A 26,455-nucleotide genomic window follows, 5' to 3' on the forward strand; every position below is an offset into this window, starting at 1 on the left:
GTTCACTCGTGGAGCATAGACGCCGAGTTCCCAAGGCTAAGGAGGGTCTTACCAAGAAGAAACACTTATGTCACTTGGAAAAGGGGACAGAAAGTAAAAAACAAAAAAACAAACTGGGGGAGGGAGGGCGCAAACAGAATGACCGTGGCGAGTCCCAGATGTCCCGGACGCTTGGGAATAAACCAAACCGAGGCCCACAGACTGCGTCCCCTGCCCGAGGTTCTGGGACAGGGGCCGGGCCACGCGGGGCCCCGAGACCGCCAGGTGGGAGCGGGGCCGGGCGGGAGCGGAGCCGGGCGTGCGGGGCCGAGGGCAGTGGGCCCAGAGGGCGGGAGCCGCACCGAGCGAAGCGGAGCCAGGAGGGACCGGTGCCGGGGGATGCGGGGCCGGGGGGGTGCGGAGCCCGGGTGAGCGTGGTCGCGGAGAGGGGAGCCGGGCCCGGCAGGAGCGGAACCAGGAGGGCGAGGGGGTTTAGCAGCAGGGCCCACCCGCCGCCCGCTCCAGCGCCCTGGCCCCGCGCCCCGGCCGCGCACCGAGCAGAGAACGCAGTGCGCGCCCTGTCCGCGCGTCCCGAGGGGCCCGGCGCGGCGCGGACTACAAGTCCCAGGAAGCCCAGAGCCGGGAGGGGGCGGAGCCTGGCGCAATTCCCCGGGATCCGGCGCGCTGGGAAGCCGCGGAGGACGCAGCGGCCGGAGGGCGGCGGCGGCGGGCGCGGCGGGGCGGGGCCGACGTGGCCGGAGCCCTGCGTGCGGGGAGGGGCGGCGCGGAGCGGGCCGCGGCTTGCAAGGCGCCGGCGGTCGGGGCGGCTCGGCGGGCGGCGCACGGCGGCTCGGCGCGGGGCCCGGTGCGCCGGGGGCGCAGCACGCAGCGCGCGGACTCACCGCGGCCGGGCGCCCCGAGCGGCGCGGCCACTGCCGGGGCGGCCCTGGGCCCCGGGCTTTAATGGCTGCCCGGCCGGGCAGCTCCTAGGCTGGAAGGCGGCTGTGGAGGGCCGGTGCCCGCGCGAGCCTCTCCCGGCGGCCCGCCCGCCGGCGCTCCATGGGGGCGCGCTCCCCGCGGGCGGCCCGCTGACCTGGGTGCCGGGCCCGCTCGCTCGCGGCCGCGCGTCCGGCCATGAACTGAGCCGCGGACTCCGCGCCTGCTCCGCCCGCCCTTTCTTCTCGCTGCTCCGTGCCCCGCCGGCGGGCCCGGCTCCCGGGGGGCTGCGGCGGCCCGGGCTCGGTGGCCCGCGGGCCCCGGGGCGCGGGGCGGCGGCGGCGGAGGGCGCGCGGCTCCGGGCGCGGCGTCTGCACCATGAACTACCAGCAGCAGCTGGCCAACTCGGCTGCCATCCGGGCCGAGATCCAGCGCTTCGAGTCGGTCCACCCCAACATCTACTCCATCTACGAGCTGCTGGAGCGCGTGGAGGAGCCGGTGCTGCAGAGCCAGATTCGGGAGCACGTCATCGCCATCGAAGGTGAGCGCCGGCGCCGCGGGCTGGAATGCGCGGGGTGCGCGCGGTGTACTCGCTCCCGCTCGGCCTCCCCGCGGGCTCACCCTGCGGGGCTGCTTTCCTGCCAGGCGGGCCGAGGCCCAGGGCCGGGCAGCGGGAGCCTGGCCGCGCCGCCTGCTCCCGGCGCGCCGGGAGCAATGCCCGGGAGGATGGATCGGCAGCGCTAATTCGATAATGGACAATAGAGCCTCCGGTGAGAAAGTGGCTCGGGGCCGCCGCGTCCTGGGCCGCCCGCGGAGGGGAGTCGCGGGGCCCTAGTGGCCGGGTCCTACCGTCGCTTGGGGGCAGCTGGAGGGTGGCGCCTCCGGGCCCGTGACAGGTTGGTTCTCAGCCTGCGCTGAGCGAGCGTCCTGCTGGACGTTGAAGACGTGTGTTGAGAAGTACTGCTGTTGGGGTGAGGCTCCTGCCAGGAGCTCGACGGTCCGGGGCTGCCCCCTTCTCTTTGCCCATAGAGTGGAGGCGTTGAAATTGGTCGATGCAGAAAGCTAGCTAGGACCCGTGTCTGGGCAGGTCCAGCTGTCCCTATGCAAATCTGGCCTTGGGGTAGTGTTTCCGGGCTCAAGTCCTGGGCCACATTAGAGGAAGCGCTCTACCCCCGCTTGAGGGTCTCACTTTCAAGTGCCTGGCCCTGGGAGGTCACCGAAGCGGAGGCTGCTGTCAGCTGTCGCCCCGCTGTAGATCCTGAACCAGGCCATCCTCTCCGAGGTCCGGCTGGGCTGTGGCCCCCGTAGGAGAGGGCTGTGTTCACTCTGGATCACCAGTGCTCTGGTTTTTCTGCTTCTTGGCTCTGGAATGGTCTCCTTGCTTTGTCCCTTTGGTCCTGCCAAGACTCACCTGGGAGACCAGGTGGAGTACATCAGGGAATGTGGTGTCATACTCCAGCCACAAGCAAGCAACAGTCTGCCCCTTCTTGTCACTGTTGACCAGGGGTGGTCAGAGGCCTTGGGTTGGGCTGTCCACAGTGCAGACCTGTCCTACCCAGAGGCCGTCAGTGCCTCTGTTGAGAGACATTGAGAGTGTGCCAAGACCTGGCCAGAGTGTGTCTGAAGGCCTGGCTGCAGGCCTGGCCCAGTTCTGCTCCATCTGCCTGTGAGGGGGCACCATGTAGCCTGAACCACTAACCCCACTGCCTTCTGGTTGGAAACTTTGCCAGTTAGGTGGAGCAGGTGGATATTGAGTGGCTGGCCCACTTGGCATTTGGCAGCCCCATAAACTTTAACTGTTCCTTGGCCATCCTGGCTGACCGGACAGTGGTATCCATAGGGGACTTACTTCTTCCAGGACTTGCAGGGGGCCTGGCTGTCCGTGTCACTCACCCCAGGAAACCTGGCCACTCTGTGGGCTGCTGAAGGTGTTTCCACAGTGCTGTGTGCCTCTGGCAGGACTGAAGAGGGGAACCCATTGAACCTGCACCCACCTGCTGGGCATCAGTTGATGGTGCAGAAAGATTCATTGAGAGCCCAGCTCTCTCTGTTGTGGTAGACGTGAATGGTGCCTCTTTTTAGCTCCCGGGCTGCCTCCGCAGAAGTCTGATGAAACACTCTGAAAGCTGGTGCCAAGGATTGAGCACACCTGGCTGAGACACCGTAGCGCTCTAGGAAGACCTCTGGCAGAGTGTGATTCACGGCGTCCTGTGTCCACATCCTGTCTTGAAGCTGAGCACTGGAGTTCCGAGCAGCTCCAGCAAAGCGGTTTGACTTTCTGGCAAGAGGGTGCGGTTGCAGTTTTCCTCGGAGTTTTATGTTTGCGTGGTTCCTAGATGACGATTTTTCAATAGCTTGGTGCTTTCATTTAATATTTGAGATTCTAAGCTCTTTCTTGGTGGGAAGCCTTGTCTTTTTAGTAAGACTGAGAATCGGTAGACTAAGCCTACTTAGGCTTTGATGGCGCTCCTATTTTTCTGTTAGGAAAAGGAATACCTGTATCGTGTCAGGGCTGCAGTTAACTTAATGAGGCTTCAGGACTGCTCAGCTGTGCTGCTGTTCTACGCATTCCAATGAATGATGATACCACCTTTCATTTGTATAGTAGTTCTGCAGCAATCTTCTTGTATTCACAGTCTCTTACAAGCCTGTCTGTGTATGGGGGCGGGGCAGCTTCGCTCTCCACACTTTGTATGGGAGGGGAGAAGGTGCAGGGAGGATAAAGACCCCTGAACCTCTGAGTGCAGTTGCTCAGAGTGGAATCTGAAGCAGGGGTGGTTCCAGGAGAGCCCAGGCCTGCAGCCCGCCTCAGCCTCACTTTCTGAGCATCCTACCCTGCCGCCTCTAATGAAATGTGAGTTCGTTTGTCCCGTGAGATGTTCTGCCAGGCTTTGCACATTTCCTGATCCGGTTGTGACATATAGCGACTGAGTTGACATGTTGGACATTGAAAGGATAGCTCAGTTGTGGCAGGAAGACATTTTTGGATGAGACCAGAACTCTGCAGAAACACTTTTGCACAGATTTGTGGGGTGTGGGCTAGTCACTAGGGCTGAAGCTGAGGGCATCACTGCGGGGTGCTGAGAGTGCAGGAGGTTGCAGGAACCCAGTCTGGTAATTAGATCTGTGCCACTAACATCACAGTAACTGAAGTGTGTTTCACCCCAAAAAATGTACATCCGTCTGCTTCTGCCTGTAAACCTTGACGGCTAGGATGGTGCTGGTGCTGGTTGCTGCGGGGTCCATTCCTACCTGTGGTGACGTGACGTACGCCGGAGTACAGCTGTGCTCGATAGGGTTTTCAGTGGTTGATGTTTTGGAAGTAGATTGCCAGGCCTTTCTTCAGAGGTGCTTCAACCTTTTGGTTCACGCAAAATGTAAACCTTCCTGAGTTTTCAAATGTAACCAGTTGACAACGGTGTATGTGTGTCATAGCAAATAGCTCAGAAAGCACCGTAATCCCAGCAGACAGAACTGTCCGCATTTGAGATTGGATCTAGCTGGGATTTTTTTTTTCTTCTGCAGTTACAGAGAGAAATTGGAGTGGTTCCTACAGAGCACTGCCTAGCGGTGGGAAGTGGTTTTGAAGACGTGATTTTTCGTGGCAGCGTACTATCCCAGCTTTTGCTCGCACCGTGATTTATTTAAAGCGTCCCACTTTCTGGTGTCTCAGGGAGTTTGGCTGTTGGAGTGAGCCCTGGCCTCGTCGGAGGGAAGGGCGTTTTGGCTGATGCTCATTTCGGAGTCAGTCGAAGTGGGTCTGGTTGGAAATCTCTCACAGAGCCACTGAATTTAATATATTTTAATAGAGAGAGTTCACCAAGATTCCCCAAATAAAAATGGCACCAGGGTCCTCTTTGCAGCCACGGGACGTGTCATCTTGCCCTCAGTCTTGTTTTAAAATGCTGTTCTGTTCTGTGGCTGCTGTTCACTTGGCTGCCGACTCCTGGTGACCTAAAGCCCGACGGAATGAAAACGCTGCCTGGTCGTGCACCAGTCTGCAGGATCGGCTGCAGATCAGACTGTTGTGATCCACAGGGTTTTCATTGTTTTGGAAGTAGATTGCCAGGCCTTTCTTCCTAGTCTCAGCATGGAGGCTCCACAGAAACCCGTCCAACATTACAGCAACACACAAGCCTCCACTGACAGACGGGTGCTGTCTGCGCATGAGGTATACGGGCAGGGAATCGCAGCGGAGTCATTTTCGATCTTGATTTTATACTTTGAGAGATTTCGTCTTCCCTCCCCCAAATCCCTGGGGTTTAAGGAAGCATCGCCAATTGTTGTCAGATTAGACTAATTGGATTTCTGGGGTGTCTTCTAGGGGCACAGCATGCTGTGTAATGTAGCCAGGTAACCTGGCATTCTCCACACCTCACCTGCCCAGAAATGAGCCTGAATCCACCCTTGCTTCCACTTTGAACAGCTTGTCTAGGTTTTCCGTGCTGGTCCAGGCTGACAGGCTGAGGGCAATGAGTCAACTGCTTTTCTTGTTAAATAAAGCTTGTTCTTCGTTTAAGGCTAAAGCCTCTATTAGCATCTCACGCAGTAATTCCGCATGCCAGCAGTGGCACTGTGATTTGAATGATAACACGGCCAGTTTAGGCAGCAGGGAAGCAGCCATGCCAGGTCCCGGGAAGCTTGGCAGTTCATAAGACTGAGCCCCCACCCTCCCCAGGCAGTGGTAGGCTCTCCCCTGGCCCCACCTGTGTGCTTTCTCCCAGGGGCTCCAGAGGTCTAACTCTGGGCTGGCTGAGAACTCTGCCCAACTGCTTGGGAAGGGCGTCTTCACCAGAGAGGGGGGCATCCCAGGGCTCCCTCAGAGTGTTCAAGGCCAGACATTTGCGGACCTGAGAAGGCACCCCACACTTTTCTTCCTGTGGGAGCCCCACGGGCAGGGACCCACTTAAGGCTGAGATCTCTGCCAGGCAGCATGCTGAGTGCTCACCTGCATCATTTCAGTTCACCCTTGTAGCAGGCCCGTGACATAGTTGCTGTCTCTGAGGTGCGTACAGTTCCAGAAACTTCCCTGACAGATGAGCTGAGCTGAGCCCACCTGAGTGCTGACCCTCTAACCTCCTTATTGGATGTGAATTGAGCCCTGGTTATTAATAATCCCCTCAACAAAACAAAACAAAGAAGCCCAAACCCGTTGCTGTTAAGTCGATTCTGACTCATGGCGACCCCACGTGTTATGAGTAGAACTGCTCCGTAGGGTTTTCTTGGCTGTAATCTTTACGGGAGAAGATTGCCAGACCTTTCTTCTGTGGTAACGCTGGATGAATTCAAATTGCCAACCTTTAATTAGTAGTCGAGCACAAACTGTTTGCACCACACCTTACAAGCTGTGTGCAAACCATGCAAGGATGTGCTACATGTATGTGAACCCTTCACCCAAGGTGGAAGGCTCCAGAATGCTGCAAATAACCAGAAGCCATTGTGCTCTCTGCCAAGTTGCTTACCTTGGCAAAGCTTTTTTGAGTTTATGTTCACATTGAAATGTATTTAGTCTAGTGGCTACAGGTGTGTGATTAGTGAAACAAGCATCTTCTTTGTCACTATCAACCATATAAAAGGAGCACTGGTGGTACAGTGGTTAAGCACTCAGCTGCTAACTGAAAGGTTGGTGGTTCGAACCTACCCAGTGGCTCTGCAGGAAAAAGACCTGGTCATCTGCTCTCACAAGATGACAGCCTAGGAAACCCTATGGGGCAGTTCTGCTCTGTCACATGGGGTCGCTATGAGTTGAAATCGACTTAATGACAACTAACAACAATATCGACCGTGTTAATACTATTTCAAGTCTAAGCAAAGGCGCAGGGACGGGAACTTTAAACTATTGATACAAATTGTACAATCTCCTCCCTAAGAATCCTGCTCAGTGGGCTCTTAGTTGCTTCCAGGTCTACTCCCACACCTCACCTGGCATCCGAGGCCCCCACAGCCTGGGCACCCCTTACACATCCAGATTCACACCTCAGACTCTGAAATGCCCGCTGCCCCGCCTGTCCCATATCCTCCCAGGCCCATCCCTGATGTCACTGGCCTGTGACACTTTCCCTGCCGTGTGCCCCTAGCCCTCTTCAGCTCACCTTCTCATACCACTCCAGCCCGGTAGTCTGGGAGCTCCTTGTGGGCAGAAATCAGGTTTTTTTAAAAATAACTTTTTTAAAAAAGTTATTTTTGGTGAAATATATATAACCAAAAAAAAATTTGCCATTTTAACCATTTTGAAGGTGTAATTAAGTAGCATTAATTACATTGACCAGGTTGTGCAAGGAGCCCTGGTGGCCCAGTGGTTAAAGCTCTCGGCCGCGAACCAAAAGGTCGGTGGTTTGAACATACCAGCTGCTCTGCGGGAGAAAGATATGGCAGTCTGCTTCCTTAAAGATTCATAGCCTGGGAAACCGTATGGGGCAGTTCTCCTCTGTCCTGTAGGGTTGCTGTGAGTCGGAACCAACTCAGCATCAGTGGGCTTTGTTTTTATGTTGTACAGCTGCCATCACTATCTGTTTCCCGAAGTTTGTCAGCACCCCAAACAGAAACTCGGTGCCCATTAAGCAATAATTCCCCATTCCCCCTCCCCCCCAGGCCCTGGTAACCACTAATTAACTTCTGTCTCTATTGTTGTTGTTAGGTGCCGTTGAGTCGGTTCTGAATCATAGCGATCCTATGCACTACGGAACGAAACACAGCCCGGTCCTGCGCCATCCTTACAATCGTTGTTATGCTTCAGCTCATTGTTGCAGCCACTGTGTCAATCCACCTCGCTGAGGGTCTTCCTCTTTTCTGCTGACCCTGTACTCTGCCGAGCATGATGTCCTTCTCCAGGGACTGATCCCTCCTGACAACATGTCCAAAGTGCGTAAGACGCAGTTTCACCATCCTTGTCTCTAAGGAGCATTCTGGCCGCACTTCTTCCAAGACAGATTGGTTCATTCTTTTGGCAGTCCGTGCTATATTCAATATTCTTCACCAACACCACAATTCGAAGGCGTCAACTCTTCTTCGGTCTTCCTTGTTCACTGTCCAGCTTTCACATGCAGGATGCGATTGAAAATACCATGGCTTGGGTCAGGCGCACCTTAGTCTTCAAGGTGACATCTTTGCTCTTCAGCACTTTGAAGAGGTCCTTTGCAGTAGATTTACCCAATGAAATGCGTCTTTTGATATCTTGACTGCTGCTTCCATGGCTGTTGACTATGGATCCAAGTAAAATGAAATCCTTGACAACTTCAGTCTTTTCTCGGTTTATCAAGGTGTTGCTCATTGGTCCAGTTGTAAGGATTTTTGTTTTCTTTATGTTGAGATGCAATCCATACTGAAGGCTGTGGTCTTTGATCTTCATTAGTAAGCGCTTCAAGTCCTCTTCACTTTCAGCAAGCAAGGCTGTGTCATCTGCATAACCCAGGTTAATGAGTCTCCCTCCAACCCTGATGCCCCGTTCTTCTTCATATAGTCCAGCTTCTCGTGTTATTTGCTCAGCATACAGGTTGAATAGGTATGGTAAAAGAATACAACCCTGCCGCACACCTTTCCTGACTTTAAACCAATCAGTATCCCCTTGTTCTGTCTGAACAACCGCCTCCTGATCTATGCAAAGGTTCCTCATGAGCACAATTAAGTGTTCTGGAATTCCCACTCTTTGCAACATTATCCATAATTTGTTATGATTCACATGGTTGAATGCCTTTGCATAATCAATAAAACACAAGTGAACATCCTTCTGGTATTCTCTGCTTTTAGCCAGGGTCCATCTGCCCTCAGCAATGATAGCCCTGGTTCCACGTCCTCTTCTGAAACCACCCTGAATTTCTGGCAGTTCTCTGTCGATATACTGCTGCAGCCGTTTTTGAATGACCTTCCGCAGAATTTTGCTTGCATGTGATATTAATGATACTGTTCTATAATTTCCACATTCGGTTGGATCATCTTTCTTGGGAATAGGCATAAATATGGATCTCTTCCAGTCATTTGGCCAGGAAGCTGTCTTCCATATTTCTTGGCATAGACGAGTGAGCACCTCCAGCGCTGCATTTGTTTGTTGAAACATCTCAATTGATATTCCATCAATTCCTGGAGCCTTGTTTTTCTCCAGTGCCTTCAGAGCAGCTTGGACTTCTTCCTTCGGTACCGTCGGTTCCTGATCATATGCCACCTCTTGAAATGGTTGAATATCGACTAATTCTTTTTGGTATAATGATTCTGTGTATTCCTTCCATCTTCTTTTGATGCTTCCTGTGTCGTTTAATATTTTCCCCATGGAATCCTTCACTGTTGCAACTCGATGCTTGAATTTTTTCTTCAGTTCTTTCAGCTTGAGAAACGCCGAGCATGTTCTTCCTTTTTGGTTTTTCATCTCCAGCTCTTTGCACATGTTATTATAATACTTCGTGTTCTCGAGATGCCCTTTGAAATCTTCTGTTCAGTTCTTTTACTTCATCAATTCTTCCTTTTGCTTTAGCTGCTCGATGTTTGAGAGCAAGTTTCAGAGTCTCCTCTGACATCCATCTTGGTCTTTTCTTTCTTTCCTGTCTTTTCAGTGACCTCTTGCTTTCTTCATGTGTGATGTCCTTGATGTCTTTCCACACCTCGTCCACTCTTCGGTCATTGGTGTTCAACGTGTCAAACCTATTCTTGAGATGGTCTCTAAATTCAGGTGGGATATACTCAAGGTCATATTTTGGCTCTCGTGGAGTTCCTCTGATTTTCCTCAGTTTCAGCTTGAACTTGCATATGAGCAATTGATGGTCTGTTCCACAGTCGGCCCCTGGCCCTGTTCTGACTGGTGATAATTGAGCTTTTCCATTATCTCTTTACACAGATGTAGTCAGTTTGATTTCTGTGTGTTCCATCTGGCGAGGTCCATGTGTAGAGTCGCCATTTATTTTGGTGAAAGAAGGTATTTACAATGAAGAAGTTGTTGGTCTTGCAAAATTCTGTCATTCGATTTCTGGCATTGTTTCTGTCACCAAGGCCATATTTTCCAACTACTGATCCTTCTTTGTTTCCAACTTTCTCATTCCAATCACCAGTAATTATCAATGCATCTTGATTACATGTTCGATCAATTTCAGACTGCAGCAGCTGATAAAAATCTTCTATTTTTTCATCTTTGGCCCTAGTGGTTGGTGTGTAAATTTGAATAATAGTACTAATTGGCCTTCCTTGTAGGCGTATGGATATTATCCTATCACTGACAGCGTTGTATTTCAGGATAGATCTTGAAATGTTCTTTTTGACGATGAATGCAACACCATTCCTCTTTGAGTTGTCATTCCCAGCATGGTAGACTATATGATTGTCTGATTCAAAATGGCCAATACCAGTCCATTTCAGCTCACTAATGCCTAGAATATCGATGTTAATGTGTTCCATTTCATTTTTGACGATTTCCTATTTTCCTAGAGTCATACTTCGTACATTCCAGGTTCCAATTATTAATGGATGTTTGCAGCTGTTTCTTCTCATTTTCAGTCATGCCACATCAGCAAATGAAGGTCCCAAAAGCTTTACTCCAACCACGTCATTAAGGCTGACTCTACTTTGAGGAGGCAGCTCTTCCCGAGTCATCTTTTGAGTGCCTTCCAACCTGGGGGGCTCATCTTCCAGCACTATATCAGACAGTGTTCCACTGCTATTCATAAGGTTTTCACTGGCGAATGCTTTTCAGAAATAGACTGCCGGGTCCTTCTTCCTAGTCTTAGTCTGGAAGCTCAGCTGAAATCTGTCCTCCATGGATGACCCTGCTGGTATCTGAATACCTGTAGCATAGCTTCCAGCATCACAGCAACATGCAAGCCCCCACAGTACAACAAACTGACAGACATGTGGGGGTCTGTCTCTATACATTTATTTATTCTAGGCAACTCATACAAGTGGGATCATACAGTATTTGTCCTTTTGGGTCTGGCTTATTTCCCTCAGCATGTTGTCTCCAGGGTTCATCTGTGTCATAGCATGGATTAGGACTTCATTTCTCTTTGTTATTATTAGGCGCCTTTCAGTTGCTTCCAACTCATAGCAACTCTGTATACAACAAAATGAAACATTGCCCGGTCCTGCACCATCTTCACAATCGTTACTATGCTTGAGCCCATTGTTGCAGCCACTGTGTCAATCCATCTCATTGAGGGTCTTCCTGTATTTTGCTGACCCTCTACCTAACCAAGCATGATGTCCTTCTCCAGGGACCAGTCCCTCCTGAAAACATGTCCAAAGTACGTGAGATGAAGTCTCACCATCCTCGCTTCTAAGGAGCATTCTGGCTGTACATCTTCCAAGACACGTTTCTCTTTGTGGCTGAATAGTATTCCATTGCCTGGTTATAGACGACATTTGGTTTATTCTTTCACCTGTTGATGGACCCTGGGTCATTCCCACCTTTTGGCTGTTGTGAATAACCCTGCACTGGTAGGTCTGTTTGCTTTTATATCCTCAGAGATTGGATGTATCATTTCTGCCGTGGAGGATGCCCAGGATCATGTCTGCCTGGGAGGATGCCAGGGAATTGTTTGTTGACTGATAGGTTTGCCAGAGAGGCTGACACTTTCTCTGAAGCTCGGGCCTTTCTCCTCACCGGTAAAGGACGCAGAGCTTGTCTTCTGACAGAAGGGAGGGCATTTTGAAGCTGGTGACGGCAGCACAGAAGTTAGGGCTGGGTACCTTTTGGATATGGTGGGTTGGATATGGTGAGTTAGCTTGGACGTGAGTTAAATGTCATGTGTTGTTTGGGGCAGAATGGCATTTTCTTTAGATGGGGAAGAAAAAGATCTATTTGCCAAATTTTGGCAGGTTTTTTTTTTTAACTCTGCTGTCAGCAAAAGGTTGTTTTTTTTTTTTTTTGAGGAGTGTAAATGAATTTCAGACACAGAATCAGTGTTATTGATTGGGACGAATGATTAACAATCATTTAACTGCTGTCAAGTTGACTCCGACTCGGTGACCCTGTGCGTCAGAAGTGTGCTCCATAGGGTTTTCAGTGGCTGATATTTTGGAAGTAAATCACCAGGCTTTTCTTCCAAAGTGCCTCTGGGGGGGACTCGAACCTCCAGTATCTCGGTTATCAGCTGAGCACTTTATGTTTGCATTACCCAGGGGCTCCAGACAAACATACCCAACCCAATCTGTTGCCATTGAGTGGTTTCCAACTCATAGCAACCCTGCAGGACAGAGTTAGAGCTGCCCTATAGGGTTTCCAAGGCTGTAAATCTTTTATGGAAGCAGACTGCCACATCTTTCTCCTGAGGAGTGGCTGGTGGGCTTAATCCCTGGGCCACCAGGGCTCCTCTGATGTATATAGTACCTTCAGCTTAACCCTCAGAGCACTGGTTCTCAAACCCGAGCTTGCATGGGACTCACCCCCAGGGCTTGTAAAAACAGATTACTGGGCCTACAGCCCCACCCCCAGAGTTTCTAATTCTGGAGGTCTGGGGTGGGGCCCTGAGAATCTGCACTTCTTACCAGGTTCCTGGAATGCTGAGACCACAGGCCTGGTGCTCGCTTTGAGAAGCCCTTTAACAGTCTAGATAGAGCTCAAAGCTGACTCAGCATCTCTGCAGGCCAGCACTTCGCTGCTCCTTCTTCCCAGCAGTCCTTCTGTCTGCACGGGGTAGGGGAGGCTCCTGTCAGCCTGCGCTGCAGCTCAACATGAAGACACCCTGGGCCCGGTGGACACACAGCTCAAACGAACATAGTGGAGGCGGGATTAACCGCAAGTCTGCATGATTTCAAAGTCCACACTCATGCGCCCTCTGTGGTATGTCAGGGAGGGACTGAGTGCCCTCGGGGTGCTGAGCTTCCTGGCTGTGGGCAAGTGGAGGATGGACATTGCCAAGAGCATCCTGGAGGTCGGGAGGACCAGCTGGGGTCCCGGTTCCTTCTAGTTCTGAGTGGATTTTCTTTCCTCTCTTCTGGGGGCTGTTGATTTTTATATAGTCCGTCTATATTTAGACGGGCTGGTTCAGTATTCATTTTTTATGATAACTTGGCAGCTGATGCGTTCTGTGACTGCTGTTTCTAAGCTAACAGAGCCTTTCTGGAAAGAGAGGAGCTATGTCTTGTTAGGGTCCTGGGTGCTACAAATGATTTGTGCTTGACTACTGACATGTCTGTCAATTTCCTGTATGGCAGTAGCGTGCATTTTGTGGTGCTGGGAGCTATGCCACTGGTATTTCAAATATTGGCAGGGTCCCCATGGTAGACTGGTTTCAGGGGAACTTCCAGACTTAGACTAGGAAGAGGGCCTGGTGATCTACTTCTAAAAAAATTAGCCGATGAAAACGTCATGAATAGCAACGGAACATTGTTCGGTATAGTTCCTGGAGACGAGCCCCCAGGTTGGAAGGCACTCAAAAGACAACTGGGGAAAAGCTGCCTCCTCAAAGCAGAGTCAACCGTAATAATGTGGAGGGAGTCAAGCTTTCAGGACCTTCATTTGCTGATGTGGCATGACTCAAAATAAGACACAACTGTAAACATCCATTAATAATCGGCACGGGCAATGTACGAAGTCTGCATCTAGAAATATTGGAAGTCGGCGAAAATGAAATGGAATAGGTAAAGACTGATATCCTAGGCATTAGTGAGCTGAAATGGACTGGTATGGTCCGTTTTGAATCAGGCAATCATATGGTCTACTATGCTGGGAATGACAACTGGAAGAGGAATGGCATCGTGTTTATCGTCAAAAAGAATGTTTCATGGTCTATCCAGAAGTATAATGCTGCCGGCGAAAGGATAATATCCATATGCCTACAAGGAAAATCATTTAATATGACTGTTATTCAAATTTACACATCAGTCACTAAAGCCAAAGGTGAAGAAATTGAATATTTTTACCAACATCTGCAGACTGGAATTGATCAAACATGCAATCAGGATGCATTGAAAATTACTGGTGATTGGAACGCGCAAGTTGGAAACAAAGAAGAAGGATCCGTAGTTAATTAAATATGGCCTTGGTGATTGAAACGATCACATGAAAGAATTTTGCAAGACCAAGGATTTATTCATTGTAAATACTTTTTTTCAACAACATAAATGGCGCCTATACACTTGGACCTCTCCAGGTGGAATACACAGGAATCAAATCAACATTTGTGGAAAGAGATGATGGAAAAGCTCAATATCATCTGTCAGAACAAGGCCAGGGACCCACTGCAGAACAGATCGTCAGTTGCTCAGACGCAAGTTCAAGTTGAAGCTGAAGAAAATTAGAACAAGGCCATGAGAGCCAAAGTACAACCTTGAGTATCTCCCACTGGGATTTAGAGATCATCTCAAGAATAGATTTGACGCATTGAACACAAATGACCAAAGACAAAATGAGTTAGACGAGTTGTGGAATGACATGATGGATGAAAGCAAGAGGTCATTAAAAAGACAGGAAAGAAAGAAAAAAAAAAACCAAAATGGACGTGAGGAGAGACTCTGAAACTTGCTCCTGAACATAGAGTAGCTAAAGTGAAAGGCAGAAATTGTAAAGTAAAAGAGCTGAAGAGAAAATTTCAGTGGGCGGCTTGAGAAGACAACCAAAAAAACCCAAACCTGTTGCCGCCGAGTAGATTGCTACTCACAGCAACCCTGTAGGACAGAGTGAAACTGCCCAGTACGGTTTCCAAGGAGCACCTGGTAGATTCGAACTGCCGACCATTTGGTTAGCAGCCGAACTCTTAAAGAACTGAGGGAAAAATTCAAGCCGTGAGTAGCAATGTTGAAGGATTCTGTGTGGAAAGTATTGAATGACGCAGGAAGCATCTGAAGATGACAGAAGGAACACACAGAGTCACTGTCCCAAAAATAATTGGTCGAATTTGACCATTTCAGGAGGTAGCACGTGATCAAGAACCAGTGGTGCTGCAGGGAGAAGTCCAAGCTCCGCTGAAGGCTCCAGGAACTTACGGAGTATCCACTCAGATGTTTCAGCAAATGGATGCAGTGCTCACTCGTGTATGCCAGGAAATTTGGAAGAAAGCTACCTGGCCACCAACTGGAAAAGATTCATATTTGTGCCCATTCCAAAGAAAGGTGACTCAACAGAATGTGGAAGTTATTGAACAATACCATTAATATGGCACACAAGTAAAATTTTGCTGAAGATCATTCAAAAATGATTATAGCAATACGTTGACAGGAAACTGCCAGAAGTTCAAGCCAGATTCAGAAGAGGGCATGTAACAAGGGATATCGTTGCTGGTGTCAGAGGGATCTTGGCTGAAAGCAGAGAACATCATAAAGATGTTTACCTGTGTTTTATTGACTATGCAGAGGCATTCAACTGTGTGGATCATAACAAATTATGGGTAACATTGCAAAGAATGGGAATTCCAGAACACTTAATTGTATTCATGCAGAACCTGTACATAGATCAAGAGGCAGTTGTTTGAATAGAACCAGGGGATACTGTATGGTTTAAAGTCAGGAAAGGTGTGTGTCATGGTTGTATCCTTTCACCATACTTATTCAATCTGTATGCTGAGCAAATAATCCAAGAAGCTGGACTATGTGAAGAACGGGGCATCAGGATTGGAGGAAGACTCATTAACAACCTTCGATATGCAGATGACACAATCTTGCTTGCTGAAAACTAAGACGACTTGAAGCACTTAACTGATGAAGATCAGTCTACAGTCTTTAGTATGAATTACACCTCAACATAAAGGTCTAGGAGAAAGAGGACTACTCCTCAAGGAGATAGATTGACACAGTGCCTTCAACAGTGGGCTCAAACGTAGTAATGACTGTGAGGATGGCGTAGGACTGGGCAGTGTTTCCTTCTGTTGTACATAAGGTTGCTGTAAGTTGGAACCAACTGGGCGTCATCTAACAACACCACCACTAACTGAAAGTTTGGTGGTTTGAAACCACCGCAATCTGCTCCGGTAAAAATTACAGCCTAGGAAACGGTATAGGGGCAGTTCTGCTCTGTCACACGGAGTCACTATGAGTTGGAATCGGAATTGACTCAAGGCAACTGCCTTGGTTTTCTATGTTATTAATGGCTTAAAAGAGCTGTTGGAGGAGCCCGAGGAAGTGACTCAGAAGGAAGAAGGAGACTGGCAGCTGCAGAAACCTTCCAAACAAGCCCTGGGGCCCTGCAACTTGCTGCTACCTCTGTGTTTTGCCCAAACAAGAGTTTTTATGTTGTTAAGACTAAAAATCCATTATTTTTGCATTCTTTTTTCTCTTAGGAGCCCTGGTGGCACAGTGGTTACCAGACTGCTAACCAGAAGTCCTGTGGTTGAACCCACCAGCCACTTTGCAGGACAGAGATGTGGTGGTCTGCTTCTGTAAAGGTTTATAGCCTTGGGGACCCTCGGCGGCAGTTCTACTCTGTCCTACATGGTCGCTGTGAATCTGAAGCCACTGGAAGGCAGCAGGTTTGGTTTGGTTTGGTTTGATTTTTTCCTGTAGATCCCCTGCAAGTGTTTGTCGTTTGCAGACTGGCCCAGGCTTGCTTTAACGACTGATTTGGTCTGGTCTTGTGTTTCTCAACACTCAAATAAACCTGTTCCCTTCCCCCTACCTGGCTGTGGAACCCTGGAGCCTGTAGCTTAAGTGACTGAGTTTTGCAAAGCGGATCAGGCTTAGCTATTTTTAAAATCCAGAGTTTGTGCTCTGATCTGGTGCTTAGCTCCATAATTCCTCCCTTTGTTAAGTACCTCCTCACTCTGTGAAACAAACTGCTCTGCACAGATGCTAATTGAATCTTTGCAGCCTCTAGTATCGTCCTGCACAGTACTGAGTGCAGGCCCTGTGTGTGCTACAGTGAGCCCTGTGCTTCCGGGAGCTGGGTGCTGCTCAGGGACCTCAGAGAGGTCCCCCGGTTCCTGTTTTCCAGCGTGGGAAGTCTGCAGGAGGTGCGGGGGCTGACTCGCCTATCAGCAGGGCTGGTGTTTGGGCCCAAAGCCTTCCATCCCCCAGTGTGCTGCACTCCACGGACCAAGGCAACAACAAACAAAGAGCACACCACCACACACACAAACGCACAACCCAGCTGCCATCCAGTCCACTCTGACTCATGACGACCCCACGTGTTTCACAGTGGAACTGCTCCTTAGGGTTTTTCAATGTCTGATTTTTTGGAAATAAATTGCCAGGTGTCCTAATTAACTAGTGCTGCTATAACAGAAATACCACAAGTGGGGGGCTTTAACAAACAGAATTTTAGTTCCTCACAGTTTGGGAGGCTAGAAGTCTGAATCCCGGGCACCGGCTGTAGGGGAAGGCCTTCTCTCTCTGGGGGTTCTGGGTGAAGGCCATCATTCCTTGGTTCCTTGATGACCTTCATGTGGTATGTCATCATCTTCCTCCTTCTCTGCTGGCTTCATCTTGCTTTTATATCTCAAAGGAAGATTGACTGAAGATGCACCCTACAGGAATACTGCCTCATTAACATAACAAAGAAAAGCCATTCCCAAATAGGATTATAACCACTGTATTGGTTAGTGTTTACAACACATATTTTGAGGGGACACAATTCAATCCACAACACCAGGCCTTTCTTCGGAGATGCCCGTGGTTAGATTTGAACTCCCAGCCTTGCAGTTAGCAGCTGAGCTTGTGACCCATTTGCACTGCCCAGGGACTCTGGCAAGGCCAGATGTGGGTGTCTAGGTTGTGTCTGGGGGCTGAGGAGGAAGGAGTACAAATAGCACCCCTGTCAGAAGAGGTTGCTGAAGGATGCTTTGAATCACCAGCCAAACGGCCTGCTTGTGTGTGAGGTCGGGACGTTTTCCGTAAGGAGCAGAGCAAATTTAGGCTTGAGGGTGGGGATCAGGGCTCAAGGCAGGGGGCAGGGGGGCGGGCCTGCCATTGCTTCAGTGTTGTCTCTGCCCTTGAGAACCAGAGCTCGCCACCGGCCCCGAACAGGTGGCCACCCCAGCTCTCTGGGAACAGATTGGTGTTTTTGTTGAACGGGGGCTCCTTTGCACATTTCTCACTTCTCGGCTGTTTGCTGGGGATGGTCTTTTTTGGGCTGCAGTGTTGGAGTGTTCCTACAGTGTTTCTACACAAGCAACTGTCTGGTCTTTAAAGCTGCTCATGCTGTCTGATTTTCATTAGCATTGTGGTTAGGGTTTTTTTTTTTTTTAAACTATTATTATTTTTATTTGAAAGGGTGGGAAACACTTCCCATGGTTTTGAGAGAAGAATTCTGAATAATTACTGGCCATGTTCACAGACGGTTCATGTTTGCCCTGAGAAATGTCAACATTCAACCAGCAAATAGACCCATGTTGATTCCCAGCTCAGGACTCAGCCACACTGAAGCCGCTGTCACCATTTTCTCAAATAATCACCCGAAAAGGGGAATAGGATCTTTGGGGTGTGAATTTAGTTTTCATTCAGTGAGCTTTAGTTGCTGTGTGGCCGTGTTAACAGCATTGAGGATATGTGAAAAGAAGACATTAAAGAACATATAAGCATACATAAGTATGGTGCACTGGTAAGACCTCAGCTGCTAACCAAAAGGTCGGCAGTTTGAATCCCCCAGCCGCTCCTTGGAAATCCTGTGGGGCAGTTCTAGTCTGTCCTCTGGGGCACTATGAGTCAGAACTGACTCGACGGTGATCGGTTTATATTTATGTTTATGAATGCCTCCATCAGGAGGATACTCAAACCCACCTTAGTTTCCTGGGAGAATTTTCCTTGTTCTTCAGGGTAAGCCAGTGGCATGGTTTCAGTGTGAGGGCAAATGGTGGCTTTCAGCACAATGTGGGGTTACTGGAAATAACCTGCCAGCTTTTTTTTTTATGGAAAAGAAATGGGCCTGGAAGAGCTGATTGTGCTGGAATCCCCTGCTGCTGGCGTTTGTAGCCATCACTGTATGCGAGCCGCGAGTCCAGCCTCTTTTCCAGGGAGGGCACTTCCGGAAGCCCCTCTCTGGCTGCCCATGGGTGTTGTTGTTTTGAAAGGTCTGGTGCTGCCGGGAGCTGTGATAACATCACAGCTCCTACCTAGTAGAAGTTCAGGCTGATGAACCCGATTACAGCAAAACAAAACAGAACATTGCTTTAATTTTAGCTTCTATAAACAAGCCTAGGCCTCTGAGTATCCATGTGTTATTTGGAGTTTCGGCTTGGAATCAGTGGGGTTGAGACCTCCTTAAACATCCTGATTTACTTGCACTGTTTTCTGGTGTGTGACATAAAAAGATGCCCAAATCCTTGGGGTCCTGTGCAATGACGTTTCCACAGACTACGCATCTGTGTAACCAGCACCTGGATTGGGAAGCAATAAGAGGCCAGCATACCCGGGGCCCCCTCTATTCCCCGCCCCACCTCCACCTCCATGTGCCCCCCCCTTGTTCACTACCCACTTGAAGGAGGGAAGAAACCAGTTTCCGTCGAGTTGATTCTGACTCATGGCAACCCCACGTGTGTCAGAGTAGAACTGTACTCCATAGGGTTTTCAATGGCTGATTTTTCAGAAGTATGTTGCCAGGCCTTTCTTCCAAGGTACCTCTGGGTGGACTCCAACTTCGTTTAACAGCCATACGTTAACCATTTGCACACCCTAGGTCTCCCACCCTGAGGGGAAGGAACCTCTATCTTGACTTCTAACATCTCAGATTAGTTTTCATCTGCCTTGAACTTTAAAAGCGGAATCACACATAGAGCACGCGCTGTTCCTGCGTCTGGTTTCTTTCACTCCGTGTTGCTGGTGAGACCCACCTGATACTGCATGCAGCTGGGAGTGGTTGCCTCCCTTCATTTATCTATTCCGCTGTCGATGGGCATTTGGGGGGTTGTCTGTCTGGGGCTGTTACAGATAGTGCTGCTGTCTACAGTCTTGTACGGGCCTTTTGGCGCCCATATGTCCCCGTTTCTGCTGGGCCTAGGAGTGCAGTGATGGGTGTGTTCCACCCCCCGCCTTGACCTTGTCTGACCCAGCCAGAACCCGCATCCCAGGCAGGCAGCCACCTACCTGTCTGAAGGGTTCAGTTCATTGCTGTCCAGGGTCCATCTGAGGGTGCTCTGGATGGTGGTTTCACCGCTGCCTTTCTCGGTTTCTGGTTCTTTCAAGACTTTGTCCATAAGTAAGTACCTAAATGGCTGATCACGAGGCTCTGCCTTAGACATGGGGATTTTTAGATTGAGGGTGGTCTCCAGGCTCTTAGCTCCTCATTCGTTGAATAGTCACAGGTTTATCCATGGAGCTGTGTGAGTGAGGCCTTCAGCCAGGGGGCCCTTTCCTGTGAACTGGACGGTACAGTCCCCCGAGAAAGCCCGGCTCAGCCTGCCCGGCTCCCGGCTCCCGGCTCCCGGCTCCCGGCTCCCGGCTCCCGGCTCCCGGCTCCCGGCTCCCGGCTCCCGGCTCCCGGCTCCCGGCTCCCGGCTCCCGGCTCCCGGCAGGTATCCGCTATGAGCTTGGGGGTGCTCTTCCTGGCTGAGCCTACCAGCACCGACTTGGTCTCCCATCTCTGTCCAGCATTCTAGATCACTGTGTGGGTCTTTGAAAGGAAACTTATTTTCTACTCTTGCCAGAACTGTTTTGCAGCCTGAATAGTTACATATTAGCACTCTTCAGTTTCTGTTATTTGTAGCAATTATGTTGAAGACACAAAAGAAAAAAGGAAAACTAGATGTTGCTACCCATCGCCCATTGCCCTTGAGTGGTTTCCAACTCATAGCGACCTGACCTTCTAGGACAGAGTAGAACTGCCCCAAATGGTTTCCAAGGAGCAGCTGGTAGATTGGAACTGCCAGCCTTTTTGGTTAGCAGCTGTAGCTCTTAACCACTGCACCATCAGGGCTTCAGGTGTTGCTAGCATGCAGTTATTCTCTGGGGGTGGGGGTGTTTTCTGTTCCTCTACTGCGTCCTGGGAGCTGTCCACCCCCACCCCCAAAGGCCAGTGCTACATACGCCAACCAGGGGTGCTTTTGGGGACAGCCAGGACGGAGAGGGTGTGTGTGTGAATTTCTCCAGTGGCTTTACAAAGGCAAATATTTATTTTGAGGGATGGTGGTGGGAGGGCTGTGTTTATCCTCACTTTGTTTGGTATGGGAAGTGGCCAGTGTGAGAACCAATAGATGAGATTTTATCAAGCACCTACAATGGGCGGAGTGCAGGCTTGAAGCTGGGGGACACAGATGTGGGGGGACGTTAGCTCTCCTCCAGCCCAGGAGACCACACTGAGACAGATGGAGATAGTCATGCCAGGTAGCAGCCCTGGTGGCACATGGGTTAAGAGCTTGGCTGCTAACTGAAAGATCGGTGATTGGAACCCACCCAGCTGCTCTTCAGGAGAAAGACCTGGCAATCTGCTCCTGTAAAGTTACAGCCTAGGAAACCCTATGGGCAGTTCTGCGGACTCGACAGCAACTAACAGGTTATGCTAGGCAGCATGGGAGAGGGGCAGGCAGGCAGGGGCACAGGGTGGCCAGAGATGCACTAGACCTGGGATAGTCAGGGAGGGCTTCCCGGTGGCAGTGAGGGGCCTTGGAAACTGGGTAGGAGTGAGGCAGTGGAGGGCATTCTGGGCTGGTGGAGTTACAGGAGCAAAAGCATGGAGATCAGAAGCTCTGAAGTTCACCTGGGGTGGGGGTGGGGGTGGGGGCAGAATGATGATGGGGAAGAGCCTGAGGGCTTCAGAGAGCAGGAAACCAGGGGTTCTGGGTTCCTCTCTGGGGAGTGGAGTGCAGGGAGGTTCAGCGGTTGTGCAGGACAGCAATGGTGGGGCTGTAGGGCCAGTGGCTGTGGTGGTGGGGAGTGGCAGGGGGGACTCAAAACTAGGATCAGGGGTGCTGTGAGGGAGGGTGGGGCCTGGGCAGGGGAGTGGGACTACAGAGAGGACCCCAAAATATGTAGATGGAGGTGCAGGCCTGAGGTCCCCCGTGAGTCTCAGTGGAGGGAGGAGGAGGAGGGGATGGGACTGAGGTTTATCCTGGAATACAGGAGTGGGGGCCGTGGGGGGAGGATGCCCCTTTAGATGCCTCCAGGTTTGGGCAGGAGGGGCTTGGCCACATGGAAACGGTGTCCCCATTTGTAGAGGGGTGGCCTTTGCAATGTTGATGGAGGTGTCACCCTTTCAAGAAGAGAAGAGAGAACGTGGTGGGAGGGTCATAAGGCTGTGTTTGGCTGCCCACATGCAGGGTACTGCTCGCCCCACCATGCCCAGTTCTGTCCCCACTGCCCAGGGAGGAAACCTTGTTTGAGCCCCAGAGAACATTGTGGGGATCACTGACAACATCATGTCACCTTGCTCTGGCAGGAGAGCCCGGCAAACTCTCAACTTTGTGCAGAGAAACACCACCGCGCTCACGTATAATGGTCAGATTGTGGTCACTTCCCATTTTTTCGCTTAGAAAACTTCAGTTGGTTTCTTAAGCTGCATTCGCCCTGTGGTCACCTTATGCTGGGAGTAGGAAAAAAAAAAAAAAAGACCTGTCTTTCTGCCCATGGTCTGAAGCTTAGTCTTTTGTTCGTTTTCCTAAGGCATTTCCAGCAAACTCTCTAGCTTGCCAGGAGAGTCTGAGAATCACGATACCCGAATTGTGGGCAGAGCTGTTTGGTGTTTCCCTTTATGAGCCTTTGAGGACCCGTCTGGACGGTGAGCTGGCTTTGAGCTCACTGGAGGTTCAGCGTTTCTTGAAAAGACAGACACTTGCCATCAAGTTGACTCCGATTCATGGTGACCACAAGTGTGTCAGAATAGAACTGTGCTCCATGGGGTTTTCAATGGCTGGTTTTTGTTGGAAGTAGATCGCTAGACCTTTCTTCTGAGGCCCCTCTTGGCGGACTCGAACCTCCAGTCTTTTGGTTAGCAGCTGAGTGCACTGTTTGCACCACACAGGGACTCCACTTTTCTTGACAGGAGTCCAGAACTCCAGGCCTCGAGGATGATGGAGCCTCTGTTTTCTCCAGAAACGAAGCTTCCACTGCTTCCGTGGTGTATGCATTGAAGTGGCACTCAGTTTTCCGGTTGCCTGGATGGAGATCAAAGCCTTGCAGCCTTGTTTGTCTGGAAGGTCAGGCACTCGTCCACTTGTGGGCAGGATCCTTTGATATAAACATCGGGGTGCTTTGGCATGTGTGGGGCGTGGAAAGAATGAACGTTCACCTGGGAACAGACCTTTACCCGGCCGTGTGGACCTTCCCGCCACCGCCTCTGGGTCTGGCTGGGGAAGGACCCGTGCTATCTAGTCTGTGGTTTGGGATTTGTGGGATCAAAAAATTCTTACTAACAGACTAAATTTGCTGATCGACCACAACTTGAGGAGGATCTTGTTTTTTTCTCAGTATTTTATTATGAGACATTCCAAACATACAGAGGAGTTGCACAGTGTCTGGAGTGAAAGCTTACATACCATCTCCTTAAACCTCCATTTGTTAACGTTTATCTCGCCATCCCTCCTGAGGACATTTTTTTTAAAAAACGATTTTTGGTGAAAATATATACACAGCAAAACTTGCCCCCATTCCACAGTTTTTAGACATAATAATCAGTGACATTGTTTAAATTCTTCACATTGTGTCAACCTTTTCCTTATTTCTGTTCTCGTTTCACTTAGATTTACTTAATCTCTCTGTCCCCCCAGCCTTCTCATCTGTGCTTTAAAATAGCTGCTGACCCTTTGGTCTTTTATGTATATATAAAATACGTGTATAAAATTTATGTACATATATAAATATACAGTACTCCAATCTTTAGTCTTTGGGCTAAACTGTTACTTAGTTTAAAGGTGACCTCAGGGAATAGTTTCCATTCAGAATTTTGAAGAGCAACTCAGGACCATAGTCTTGGGGACTACTCCTGGATTCTTTAAGGGTTTGAAGTTTTGTTCCACATTTTTCTCCATTTTTATCAGGATTCATCTACTGTGCTCCTGATCAGAATATTCAGCGTGGTAGCCGGGCACCATCTAGTTCCTCTGGCCTCAGGGTGGAGGAGGGAGTGGTTCTGGGGACAGTTTGTCCTGTAGTTGGTTCCTTCTCTGATTCTTGGGTTTCCTTCTTTCTCTTTTGTTCCACGCTAATAAAAACCAACCATTGTATCTTATATGGCCGCTCGTAAGCTTTTAAGACCCCAGATACTACTCACCCTACTGGGAGGTGGAACGTAAACTTTAAGAACTCTATTGTGCCGACTGACTAGATTGTCCCGGGAGACCACAGCCCTAAGCCCCCAAACCAAGGGAACTCACCCCATGAGGTAATTGGTTATGTCTAATTAGTATCAGCATCTGAAGTCACCCCCACCCTGCCCTTTTTTTTTCTTTTTTTTGGTTGTTGATATTGTTGGAAAACTCTCCTGAGGACATTTTAACTAGCATATTCAACAGAACATAGTTTCTAAGACTGATTTAATTTTTGGCTTAGAATGTAAAAGATTTCAGGAGAAATTGTAGTTCCAGGTGCTGGGGGTTCAATTCCAGGTGAGGAGCAAGCTCTTCTTCTGGGCCTCAGAGGTTGGTGGGTCAACAGACACAAAGTCCTCTACGCCTGAGGACTTTGCTTTGAGGAGTAGCCAGTGCATTCATGTGGAGCACAGATATTTTCTTGCCAGAACATGTTGTACTGTGACTGCTTCCTAGATACAGAATGATGTCACGCAGGATGATGTAGCCTTTAGGGGACAGAAGAACCTGGCCTGGGGGTTTGAGACTGGCTCCCCCCACTCTGACTCACCACAATTACCCTTGGGAAATGCTCTTGCCCCTCAGGGCCTGATTTCAGCATCTTGAATCCATGGGGTTGAATTTTGGTCTCAAGGTTCTTCCGGAGTCTAAAGTGACTGCCACTGCCCCATCCATTGCTCCTTAGTCCCTGGAGTCAGGACCAGTTTGGCTGGTTTGGTGGAGATGGGGGTGGGAAGAGTAGGGGTCCGCTGAGGCCAGGTTGACTTGCTGCATTGCATCCAGCCATTTCATTCACAATCATCATCTCCCAAGAAACATGGTCAGAGAGTGAAATTGCACACAGCAGCATCATATCCCCGCAAAGAGAAGGAAACACATAGTATGCAGGTGTGACATTCGTGTAGTGTGTGGGTGATCTGGTACTTGTGTCCTTATGTAACGTGCACACACTTCTGCAGCCTCCTTGGGATGCCCGAGTCTGTGTGCGGAGTCTGCAGAAGGAAATGCATGGGTAGATTACCTCCAGGGTCTGCACAATACTGGAGTCTCTCCAGAGGTAACCACAGGCAGTAAACGCGGATGTAAACCTGCTGTAACCGCGGCGATGCTGTGTTACAACTATGGTGTATTCCTGGTCGATGCCACATACATAATTAATGAACTTGTCATGCATCTAGGTATTACATAGATACGTAGATGGTAGGTGTTAAGGCAAGCCCTGGAGCTCTAATTCAGCTCTGAATCACCTCCCTGGTTCATAAGTTTTAGGGGAGTGATCTCCAAATTCTGGGGCTGAACTGGAGATGAAGGAGCGATCCCTGTCTCTGCAGCATTCATCCTAGAACCTGCTTTGGCCCAAATTCCTGTCCCTCAGACCTGACTCAGACTGGGCTTAGATGGTGTGGGGGTGTTCCTTGAGCTAATAATGACCTCACGACAGGTTCCCCCTCAGCTGGCACCCCAGCTCCCCCTACCCTGCCCGGAGCTGACCAATACCCAGACCACCTTCCAGGTGTTAGCCGGTAACTTCCTTCCTGTGTGCTCTCCTGCAGTCTTTGCTGCAGCTCTGTGCTGCTCTCTCCAGGCCACAGTGAAGGGGACCCTGTTGCTGGGACCCTAAGCAATGTGCCCATGTGGTGCAGGTGAGTCTGCAGCCCTGGTCTGGGGACTTCAAGCCTGTGTGTGCTCCCAGCCCCCTGCCTTTGTGCTCCAGGTTTCCACTTGAAGAAGCCTGCAGGGCTCAGATCTTTAGCTGAAGCCTGGGATTTTAATTTCCATTTTGTAATTGGTCATCTGTGTGAAGTCCAAGCTGGCTTTTAGCGGGGGAATTTATGGCAAAATAGATTTCAGTTGTCACACCTTTAATTGCATTTGAAGGCTCAGTTGTAAAAGCTTGGTGGCGGCCAATGTTCTCCCCCGCTCCCGCCCAGTCCTCTCACCTTCTCACCATGACCCCCCTCCCACAAAAACAGTGGAAAAAGCTTAGCTTCTAAACATCCTCTGCAGAGGACACAGGTATTCTTTCAGTCAGACAGTTCAGTTTGTCAAATAACGGCCCAGCTTCTCACATGTATTGTCAAGGTGGAAGGGAGACGTTTCCTGGGACTGTCTTAACAAAGCACCACAAGCTGGGGTGGATTCCAGGGACAGAAGTGTATGGTCCCACAGCTCTGGAGGCTGGGAGTCTGTATTAGTCATCTACCACTGCTGTAAGAGAAATACCACAAGTGGATGGCTTTAACAAAGTGGAATTTATTCTCTCACAGTCTAGGAGGCTAGAAGTCTGAATTCAGGGTGCCAGCTCCAGGGAAAAGCTTTCTCACTCTGTCAGCTCTGGGTGAAGGTCCTTGTCATCAATCTTCCCCTGGTCTGGGAGCTTCTCAGCTCAGGGACCACAAGTCCAAAGAATGTGCTCTGCTTCAGGTGCTGCTTTCTTGGTGGTGTGAGGTCCCCATGCC

At 50.1% G+C, this 26,455-nt stretch overlaps 1 protein-coding gene across 3 annotated transcripts in view; it reads left to right on the plus strand.

Annotated features, from left to right (window-relative positions):
• The first annotated feature begins 837 nt into the window (after positions 1-837).
• The window catches only part of AGAP1 (ArfGAP with GTPase domain, ankyrin repeat and PH domain 1), a 661,010-nt gene continuing 635,392 nt past the window's right edge, over positions 838-26,455 (plus strand). For 2 of the 3 annotated variants that reach the window (XM_049888502.1, XM_049888504.1), the window contains exon 1: positions 840-1,456. In XM_049888502.1, coding sequence (XP_049744459.1) covers positions 1,294-1,456 — 163 coding nt within the window. In that variant the 5' untranslated portion in view covers positions 840-1,293. Of the gene's footprint in view, positions 1,457-26,455 lie in introns of all 3 variants that reach the window. The other variant, XM_049888501.1, reaches the window with a different exon arrangement.

This window comes from Elephas maximus, chromosome 6, assembly GCF_024166365.1.
Source record: "Elephas maximus indicus isolate mEleMax1 chromosome 6, mEleMax1 primary haplotype, whole genome shotgun sequence".
Taxonomy (NCBI): Eukaryota; Metazoa; Chordata; class Mammalia; order Proboscidea; family Elephantidae; genus Elephas; species Elephas maximus.